The sequence below is a fragment of the Bos taurus genome, chromosome 5 (genome assembly GCF_002263795.3).
Source record: "Bos taurus isolate L1 Dominette 01449 registration number 42190680 breed Hereford chromosome 5, ARS-UCD2.0, whole genome shotgun sequence".
NCBI classification, from domain to species: domain Eukaryota; kingdom Metazoa; phylum Chordata; class Mammalia; order Artiodactyla; family Bovidae; genus Bos; species Bos taurus.
In genome coordinates, this window is record NC_037332.1 from 31,943,986 (window position 1) to 31,955,014 (window position 11,029).

General features: G+C 43.3%; 1 protein-coding gene across 1 annotated transcript; it reads right to left on the reverse strand.

Moving 5' to 3' along the window:
• Positions 1–6,100: 6,100 nt before the first annotated feature.
• On the reverse strand, positions 6,101–7,037 carry LOC784038 (testis-specific H1 histone; the record flags this gene model as incomplete). The annotated part of the gene is made up of 1 exon (XM_002687346.7): positions 6,101–7,037. A coding segment is annotated over one exon (819 nt), but the record flags the coding sequence as incomplete, so codon positions are not given.
• Positions 7,038–11,029: the final 3,992 nt, after the last annotated feature.

The window sequence follows — 11,029 nt, forward strand, 5'->3', positions numbered from 1 at the left end:
GATGCAACACATTCTGGAGACTGAGGGAGCAGAGTGCTGAGGAGGCCAGGCCAAGGGTCAGGGAACAAGGGCCTTGCACACAAACATAAGGAGGCATTCCATCTCAGGGTTGATTAAGTGCTGACCCACTCTCAGGAGACCCTTAGAGTGCTGAGCCTAAGTCTGGAACCTGAGGTGGTGATTGAATTGACCTCCCAGACAAATTCACAAGTACTGGAAGTTTGGGGGGACCCAGAAGAAACCAGCACAGTTGAGTCCACCAGATACATTCACCGTTGATGGTGAAGAGGATGGGCATCTGCTAGAGGGTATCAAAGGACAGGATGAGAAACAACATGGGGGAAAATGGAAAGCTGGCCTAGGGGAAACCACCCAGCCTGTGACCCACTGACGTGGCCTTTTACCCATGGAGCTTCACTGGGATGGGGGCAGGAAACCATTCTGCAGGCACTGGGTACACCCCAAGGGCTTTGCTCTTCTCCATGGAAGTTGCCTTCAAGAGCTTCAGTCCTACTGCTTAGGGGTGATGTGTCTCTGTAGCTTTCTGAACACCAGCCAGGCTGTTTGCCAACCTGCCTTGTGCTCCATGTGTTTCCTTATTTTTTTGCATTCACTCCTAATTCCCAACCCCCCCCACCACCCCTCCCCCCCCCCCCCCCCCCCCGTCACTTGGAATAAAGCTTTTGACATGTCTAGCCTCTCCCCTAACCAAAACGTGGAAGAGGGAAAGAACTGACAAGAGGAGGAGGAGAAACACAACTGTGATTGTTCATCGATGGGCCTGTCCTCTCCACCAACTCCAGTGGACTACTGACATCCTGACTTCCTTCTTACCATATCGATGTCTTTCCTAGCATTGACAGGACTCATGCTAACACCCCCTCAGCCAGTCTTCAGTCCCTCTCTTCCAAATCCTCTGGCTTTCTTTGAGCCCCTTTCAGCATGGTGTCCCTCTATCAATTCCCCAAATGGCCTATCTTCCTATCCTTACTGGGCACTTAGGTTTTGGCTGAATCTGCAGTCCAACCAGACAGCCTTGCTGTCTATCTCCAGAGGAAAAGGAAGAACAGGAGAAATCTATTGTATTGAGACCACTAACAAATGGAAATAGTTTCATGATCAGAAAACAACCCCCCCCCCACACACACACACACACACACCATGTGTTGAGCATCTTTCCCTACAAGAAATCGCTAAATTATTAAAATACTCAAGTGTATAAATGAATTCTAAACTTCTGACCTTTCCCTACATTAACTCTTGTAGAGGCCTTACTCAACTACAACTATAGTGAAGAGAGCACTGAATTTGCAGTTAAAAGTCAATTTCTAATTGTACATTTTCTAACATTAGATTTTTCACTTAAAATCTAAGAGACTGTCATGAAGTAAAATGAAACAATGCATCCAAAACTATAAACCACTGTATAAGTGAAAAGGCTATAATTGACAATTATGTGGAAATTTCTACCTTATCTTTGAACAAGTTACAATTTATATGATTCTGAAAACAAATACAAGAAAAGATATGGTAGAGAGTTTTATTTCTATGTGTTTTCTACAGTTCCCATTACCTTCCCCTCACAACAGAAACAGGATTTTGTGTATCCTTCCAGTTTCTTTATACAGTTGCAAAGAGACACATTTTCCTTCACTTTACACAAAAGGTAGTTTGGTATACTCAGTGTCCTGAATTTTTTTTACTTCATCTATATTGGGGAGTTTGTCATAATACATAGAGAATCGTTATAGCTGTGTACTATTTCACTGTATGGAAGTTTCACAGTTTAATCAATCCCCTAATGCCATTACCTTACTTTCTTTTTTTGTTGTTGTTATTGCAATGCTGCAATTAAATACCTTGCACATAAGTCTTTACACAAATGCATTAATATCTAAAAAGTAAATTCCTAAAAGTGGTTCCACTGAATCAAAGGACATTTGCATTTAAAATTATTAAAGCCAAATTTCTTCCACTGGGGTCATGGAGATCTACACTCTCACTAGCATTGTGTATTGTCACTCTGCTTATTTAACTTATATGCAGAGTACATCATGAGAAACCCTGGATTGAAAGAAGCACAAGCTGGAATCAAGATTGCCAGGAGAAATATCAATAACCTCAGATATGCAGATAACACTTTCTGCCTTATGGCAGAAAGTGAAGAGGAGCTACAAAGCCTCTTGTTGAAAGTGAAGAGGAAAGTGAAAAGGTTGGCTTAAAGCTCAACATTCAGAAAACTAAGATCCTGGCATCTGATCCCATCACTTCATGGGAAGTAGATGGGGAAACAGTGGAAGCAGTGTCAGACTTTATTTTTTGGACTCCAAAACCACTGCAGATGGTGATTGTGAGAGGAATAGGCAGGAAGGCCAGGGGTCTCCAAAAGGAGGAAACAGCCTGCAAGTGTCAGACATTTTTATCTCTTTTAAGCGGCAGGAGGAAACAAACTAGTGGTATTTTTTTCCTTCTCTATACAAATTTAAAAGGTTTCTCTTAAAATACTGTGTTGCCATAATGACACCTGGTTTCACCTGAGGTTAACTATTCTCAAACCTTGAGATAACCAGTGCATTTTTCTTATGGAAATATTTGTCTTAAGCTATGCTAATGTACTATGCATTTACCCCAAACTCTGTCTTCAAGTCTGTTCTGCCTTATGGCTCAGAATCTACTTGACAAACCAGCATGTTATATTCAGATATTGTTCCCCTAATCTATGTAAATGAAACTATTTGTATGGTAATCTGTCCTTCTACAAGATTCAAGTTAATCATTCTATGGCCCAGGATAAACCATGTGGTGCCAAGATTATTCCAAAATGCATTTTATGGGTGAGGGGCCTGATGCCATTCTGAGTTTTAAAACATTCCTTTCTTTCATTAACAAACTGTTACTGACTATATAACATCCAGCTGAAGACTAGCAGAGGGGTACTCTTTCTGCCCCCTTCTGATGCCTATGTCAAAAGCTTTCTCTAGCTCCTTTATACTTTAATAAAACTTAAAGGAGGCCTCAGATCAGATCAGTCACTCAGTCGTGTCCGACTCTTTGCGACCCCATGAATCGCAGCACACCTGGCCTCCCTGTCCATCAGCAACTCCCGGAGTTCACTCAGACTCATGTTCATCGAGTCAGTGATGCTATCCAGCCATCTTATCCTCTGTCGTCCCCTTCTCCTCCTGCCCCCAATCCCTCCCAGCATCAGAGTCTTTTCCAATGAGTCAACTCTTCGCATAAGGTGGCCAAAGTACTGGACTTTCAGCTTTAGCATCAGTCCTTCCAAAGAAATCCCAGGGCTGATCTCCTTTAGAATGGACTGGTTGGATCACCTTGCAGTCCAAGGGACTCTCAAGAGTCTTCTCCAACACCACAGTTCAAAAGCATCAATTCTTCGGCGCTCAGCCTTCTTCACAGTCCAACTCTCATATCCATACATGACCACAGGAAAAACTATAGCCTGGACTAGACGAACCTTTGTTGGCAAAGTAATGTCTCTGCTTTTCAATATGCTATCTAGGTTGGTCATAACTTTCCTTCCAAGGAGTGAGCATCTTTTAATTTCATGGCTGCAGTCACCATCTGCAGTGATTTTGGAGCCCAGAAAAATAAAGTCTGACACTGTTTCCACTGTGCCCCCATCTATTTCCCATGAAGTGATGGGACCGGATGCCATGATCTTCGTTCTCTGAATGTTGAGCTTTAAGCCAACTATTTCACTCTCCTCTTTCACCTTCATCAAGAGGCTTTTTAGTTCCTCTTTGGTGTGCTGCAATTCATGGAGTCGCAGAGAGTCAGACACGACTGAGCGACTGAACTGAACTGAGCATTGTATATGAGTGCCTGTTTCCCCACAGCCTCACCAACAGAGTAGGTTCTCAAATAATTTGATTAAAAATGTTATATTATTGTTTTAATGTTCATTTCCTTTATGAGTAAAATTATACTTTTTTCCATATATTTCAAGGCCATTTTATTTGTTTTTTCAACAACCTCTGAATATTCGATGTTAGATGGCATCACAACTCTAAACCAAAAATTTTCTGACCATAATTGCACTAGGCAGTTGAGATAAAAGGAAAACAAAGAATTGAGGGCAGGGATGTTCTATTTGCTCTGACCAAAGTTAAATACCTAAATATGCCACTAGAATGTGAGCACTAAAAAGTGGGAATTATGTTTTATCCATCTTTATTCTCAGCAAAACATTCACAATCTTGCAGACACTGATGAAGTGAGCTATTCTTGGCAGTTTCTCCATGGAGAATCATGACCTAAACATGTTAGAATCATGACCTAAACAATCTGGATGACCTACCTATGAGTTAAGATCATGCCTTATATTTAATCAGAGTACAGTCATACTAAATCACCTTATCAATGAAAATAATCTGAAATGACCATTGTTAGCTATGTAGATTATATACATAATCTACTTAATTTGGTAAGTTTACTGAGTGATTAATAACGTTTGCTTACATGAAGAAAAATATCATAATGCAAAGAGAAGCATGAAGATTCCTAGGAAATATAGAAAACAAGTTGTTGCCAGTGTCCTTCCCATCCTAATTTAGGGGAAAGGGATTTCTAATTTGAGATGATCTTGTTCTTTAAGTAAAAACATCCTGCAACTATAAAGGGGCAATAACATCTGGTGATCAAATAGGCATTTGATTAATCTGTTCTAATTGTGTTCAGTAGACAATATTTCTCTTTGCCTTTTTTTCAGGTGGCTATTTTCTGATTGTTTGCTTCATTCTGCCTCTTACAGACAATTCAACTGCATACTAAAACTATAGCAGGGGGAGATTTCAAAGTTTAGATCATCTATAGATGAAATACAGGGCAAGCATTTTGCTGTTACTTGTATAGACTTAAAGGAGTGATCCTCATTTAAAGGTGTCAGTGAATATTAGCATCACTGAACTTTGTTTTAAATATAAATCCCGTGCCCCCTTATAAAAGATATCAGAATTTTCTGGGGAAAGTTTGGTCAAGTATACTCTAAAAAACTCATATGTACACTTCCCAAGGAACCATTTCTGTATCCTGTCATAGCCGATGGCATGAGAACTGTTCTCATAGTGCGCTTTATGCCTGCTTTGAGAACCCAAAGAAATCATGTATTTGCTCCAATTTGGTATATAGTGCTTAGCACATGTGTTTTGAGAAGAGCAAAGATCTAGCTATTCATTACTTAGCCTTCCCCATCTTCTTTTATTTCTGATATGCATTCTGTATATCTTAGTAGTTTCCTCACTAGGAGATAGTACTTTCCCAGCTGATAATTCCCTTAATGAATTTTGTCAATCAAAGCACACACCATGATGTCTAAGTCCCTCTTATCATTTTACAGACACTTAAGATCACCTAAAATAATCCTACTCTAATTCCAGTATTTTTTTAAACAGAGAAGGAAACCCAAGACCATGAGTGATTAAATAACCTAGTTAAGGTCAGAGTGGCAGCACTTTGACTAGGATCCTGGTCTCAATAAGTACTGATGCAGTATAGTTTTCTGTGGTAGCACATTATCGCTCTATCACAAAGCATTTCTACTCATATATAATTCTTGTGATAAGCACCTACCATGACTCAAGCCTTGTGCTAGGCGCTTTCACACACCCGGTCACTCAATTGAGGATTAACATATAAGACATTTTTTTCTAAGTTAAAACAATTATCAAATCAGGGCAAAAATTACAAACGCATTACAATCAATTGCGGGAGACAGGTCGTCTTCTAAAAGGAATTTCCAGTAAGAACACTTTGGATTAGTGGGACCACTTAACCTAAAGGCTGTCTATTCTCTTGCCCCAGTGATGCCCCTACTTCTCTCCTTACTTGCCCTTCTCTCCAAAACTCAATTTAGATTTGCTAGGCTGTCTCACATTAATCCAACACATCCTCTAACCCCGTGAAGTTGCTGGCTTTCTTCTACCTGTTTTCTTTCCTTTTAAAAGGCATTTTCCTGGCTCCTGCAGCAGAAACAGAATGTCATACACCTTGTTCTGTCTTCACTCAACAGGCTTCTGCTACACGTCTCAGCTCAACACCCACCCTTTCCCCTTCGGGTGCGGCAAAGAGGAAACACACACAATGCGGTGGAAAGGTCTTGTATATATTTTGTTCATTCCAACGAGTGTGGGGGGCTGCTCTCACTGGAGCCTATGGGGGGAAAGGCATCTGTGCCTGGAGGAAGGGGCGTGGCTCCCACACTATGGACTCCCGGTCGCACTCCGAGCACCTTCAGCTTCAGCAGAAGTCTTGGTGCGAGTAGCCCTCGAGTCGCACGTCTTCGCCGTTGGCCTCTGGACGGTCCGTTTCACCGGCCTCCCCGGGTCCTGCTTCTTTTCTTCCCTGGCCTTGGAGCTTGGCCTCTTCGCATTTCGGGATCTGGGCCTGATGTCTTCCTTCTTGGCCCTCCCTTCCTCCTTGGTTCTGGAACTCACCAGGTCCTTGGCCCTTGACCTCACCTTCCTCGAGTCTGCCCTCGAGCGCCCCCTCCTCACCTTCCTGGCCACCGTGCGGCGCGCAGAGCGCCTGCGTGAGTTCCGCGCCCCGAGAGGGGTCCCCGGCGAGCGCCCGCCCTCCTCCAGCCTTGGGCGTCCTGGCTTTCTCTTCGGCTTCGGAATCTTCCAGATCCTAAAGTAGCCAGCGGCTTCGCTGCCGGTCACCCGGAGGTGAAGGCCCTTCCCTTCAGACCCGGACCTTTCGCCCGAGAGGCGGCCGCACTTCCTGCGCACCTCGTAGCCCGCATTTCCAAGCTCCTTCTTGAGAGCCGCCAGGGTCAGCCTTTTGTGTGAGGCGATGGCGCGGAGCAACAGCTGGGACACCTTGAGCACGGAGCACGAGCTCTGCCTCAGGGGTCCCGCGAGGCCTCTTTCCGTGGGCTGCTGGGTTTTAACTTCAGTACCTTGGGATTCGTCCATGGGCTCAACCCCTTCAGCCATGGCCCCGCTCCCGCTCCCGCGGGGCCACTGGCTCTGAACCTCACTCACCCAGGTATGAGCTAATAAGACTGCGGCTGCCGGGCCACGTCACAAAGGCAGGTCCTGTTACGAGGGCGGCCGACCCAATGGGTAGGGGGGGCCTTTCTTACTTTGAAAAAAAAAAAAAGGAAAACCAATCAGACGCCGTTTCCTTCTAGGTCTTACACCAATTCGGATTTTCAGAGCCTCTGCACACCTGAAAAATCCCCTTTATAATATCCAGGGTTCTGTTTCCTGGTCTTAAGTTTATGCTTCTCACTGATCTTGATCTCAGCCGCTTTCTGAAGGTCACTATTTTTTCTGTGGTCCTGCACACCATCTACCCACATTCTCCTACAAAGGAAGAGAAGTTGTTGCCAACCACCCGCAAGTAATACACTGCCTTTAACAAGTGGCTGTGGTAGTCTATAAAACACAACCCGGCCGAGAAACTCCCATTTTTAGGTCCCACCAGGAAAATGTATGCAGTTATATCTCCCTGGCTCTCAGCACAGTGGATTTTGTGCAAGAGTATGAAAGTAAGAAATCTGTTCCCACACCTGCACAGTTCAGATGCCTCGTTCAATTGGATTGGAACAATCCAGATTACAAATAAGAACAGCCTAAGAACACTGGTCTAATCATTATTCTTTAAACAGACACTGTGATTTTCTGCTTGTCCTCTTCTTAGATTGCTTATCCCATCTCTGTCCAGATAAATCCTGCTTGTCTTTCAAAATCCTGCTAAATGCTCCTTCACTGAAGCTTCCTTAGACCCCTGCAGTAAAAGAATGTCTTTCCTCTTAATTACCACAATTACTTCTGTAACCCTATATGGTTTTTCTTTACTGTAAATTAACTTGATATTAGAAGGTACAGTGTGGCACAATATTTAAAAAAAAAAAAACTGGAGCTGGAAGATACGAATACATATCCTAGCTCTTTAATAGCCATATGACATTAATAATCCTTAATATTTTTAAACCTGACTTCCTTATCTAAGAAAAACGTTTAATAATCCCTTCCTACCAACATCACAGAAACACACCATACTGCAAAAATTCAAAGATGTGATAATAGACAAAGGAGCATAAAAGTTATTTCACTCTGGATCTGTATATCTTTCCAATGAAATAAAAAGGTCACTCAGAGTCAGACAGTCTTTGAATTTCTATACCCCGTGCTGTACCTAATACAGCATATTATATATAGCAAGCATTTGATTTGAGTCTGCTTAAGCTCCTTGCTGGTGAGGAGGCTTTTTCTGGATTCAGAAGGAAAGTCCCAGAAAAACATGAGAAAATAGCAGGATGAATTTCAAAGGGCTGGAAATGAAGGCAACCAAGGAAGCTAGTTGTTCAAGGACCTCTAATTTAAGACACGGTTTAGTTGGGAATAATTCAAAGAACACATCAAGTTACAAAGCATATCATACTTTTCCAGAGAACATTCACATATCATCAGCAGTCATAGGCTGGAGTGTGGCATTGTTTCTTCCAGGAATCAAAGTTCCAGGAAGTTGCTTAGACCAGAGCTTGTTAAGTTTTAACGTGCACTTACTTAGATCTGAGATGGATCCAGAGATTTTACCAACAAGGTCCCACGTAGTTCCTGGATAAACACAAGTGCTAGGGGTAGAGGAGAGTAGACAATGAGAAGGAAAGTGGCAGGACATAAGACTGGAAATGTAGATGAGGGTCAGGTTGTGAAGGACAGATGCCATTATAATGACATAGATGTTATAGGTCACACAGCAGTTAAGTGGTAGAGTTTGGATTTAAACCTGAGTCTACTTAATTCTGGGATTCCCTGGTGGCTCAGAGGGTAAAGTATCTGCCTGCAATGCAAGAGACCTGGGTTTGATTCCTGGGTAGGAAAGATCCCCTGGAGAAGGAAATGGCAAGCCACTCCAGTATTCTTGCCTGGAGAATCCCATGGATGGATGAGCCTGGTAGGCTACAGTCCACGGGATTGCAAAGAGTTGGACACAACTGAGACTTCACTTTCACTTTCTACTTAAAATTACTATGCTAGGTTTCCTTTTCTCCCCACCACCTTATATATCTCCATTAGAGAGTGGAGGGGCCTCCCAGGTGGTCCTGGTTGTAAAGAATCTGTCTGCTAATGCAGAAGAAGCAAGAGATGCAGGTTCAATCCCTGGACTGGGAAGATCCCCTGGAGTAGGAAATGGCAGTCTGCTCCAATATTCCTGCCTGGAAAACTCCATGGATGGAGGAGCCTGATGGGCTATAGTCCATGGGGCTGCAAAGAGTTGGACATGACTGAGCAGCTGAATACATAGAGGGAAGTTTATAATCACAGCTCAGAGTCAAGAGTATTTATATGCAATCACTGTACTTTTTCCAAGGCTTTCGATCAGGGCAGAGTTCTGTGACCCTGAGGATCTCCAGGGGCAAGGGCTAACACAGCAGCACAGGGACAATGCACCAAGGAAGAGCTGCCAGATGCAGAGGCAGAACTACATGGTGCTAGATCTCTCCCATTTGTAGAGTCTCTTGGCCTGGCTATTCTTCCTGGTTGCATAGGCCAGTGGTCACAGGAAGGGGCAACCACCAGAGAAAAAGAAAAACACAGAAGTGTTTGCTTTGAGAATAGGAGGGAAATAAATGAAGTATCACCTTCGTATCAGCTGATTCCAGGTAAAAACAGGTTGTTTTCTTTATGTATGATACTGCATGCAATGGTATCATCATAAGGAAAGAACCAAATAAAAAACCATGTTTACTGATACCCCTGTGATTACAAAGGAGGCAAACTGGAAACCTTTGAGGCTGAAATCAAAGGAAAGGAAACCTATAGAAAAAAAAATACCAACACCTATGACAAAAAAGAGAAAACATCTTTATTTATATATAACCATTCATTTCACATAGATTTCTGTATAAGTATGCTGTAAATAAGACAGGAATAACTAAAAATGGGAGGTAGAAAACAAATGCCCCTACCACCACTCAGATGACTCAGAGGATAAGAAAGCCAGTTGACATCTTTCATAGAGTTAGGTAGTTAGAATAGGAAAAAGGAGTCCAAAATGGCGGTGGCTAAAAGACAAGGGAAAAGCCTGCGAAAATAGAACAAAGGAAGGTCTAAGGACCAGAGTGAGGACCTCAGGTAAAACAAACAGCCCTCCTGGCTAGTGCAATTTACATAGAGCAGGCTCAGGGAGAGGAGAAAAAACATAAAAAGAGGAGCCAAAATTGAACCAGGGGCTTCTCTTCGTGTCTTTTGGGTCAGCCCACCCTCATGCCTTGAGGGTGTATTTTCCTTTGCCTGCCAATAAAACTGAGCTATAGCACTGGTCCATCCGCCACTTCAAATTTTTGCTGCGATAAGACAGAAGTGAGGAAATTACACACTCCTCCGACATACATGGTTTGTATGCCATGACTCAGGTTTAACCTGGCTGAAACAATCTCGGCTCAGCCCCAACGAGTCAAGACGCCAAGCACAGCAGAAGCCCAACTCAGTGAAAGCTTCCATGGTGGAAGCTGAACACGAAGAAAACCCAGTGCAGGAGAAGGGACAAAAATCCCACTGTGCTGGAAACCGGGACAGCAAAAACAAACAGCAGAAAGCTCACACGGCTCAGTCTCAGACTCCAGAGACCACCGGTTCGGGTAGGAAGTCCTCACTCCTGTGGCTGGAAGGACATATGGCTAACAAAATTTTAATTCCTTTACAATCTCTTGTTTCCTTGAACCCCCTGCAAACAGGCGAGCAACAGTGGGTGCCCAGGCTGTCCCGAAGGCTCCACTATCTGCGGTGCCCTAGTAGCTGTTGCCCAAGTGGGTGGGGATTCCTCTGTCTTTAATCTTCTTTGTGCCAAGGATCAGGCCAATGAAAACTGTGAGCACAGGTCAGGTATTCAGCAGATTTTCTGGCAGGTTATGAAGGGGATTTCTTGGCACGTTTTTCCCACTCCTTTTTCCTCCCATCCTTCAGTTCCTCTCTCCATCTATGCCACTGCTTACAAAGTATTCGGCAGGTCATCGTCTTTCCATTCGTGAAAGTTGTGCTTGAAACCATTTACCTAAGAT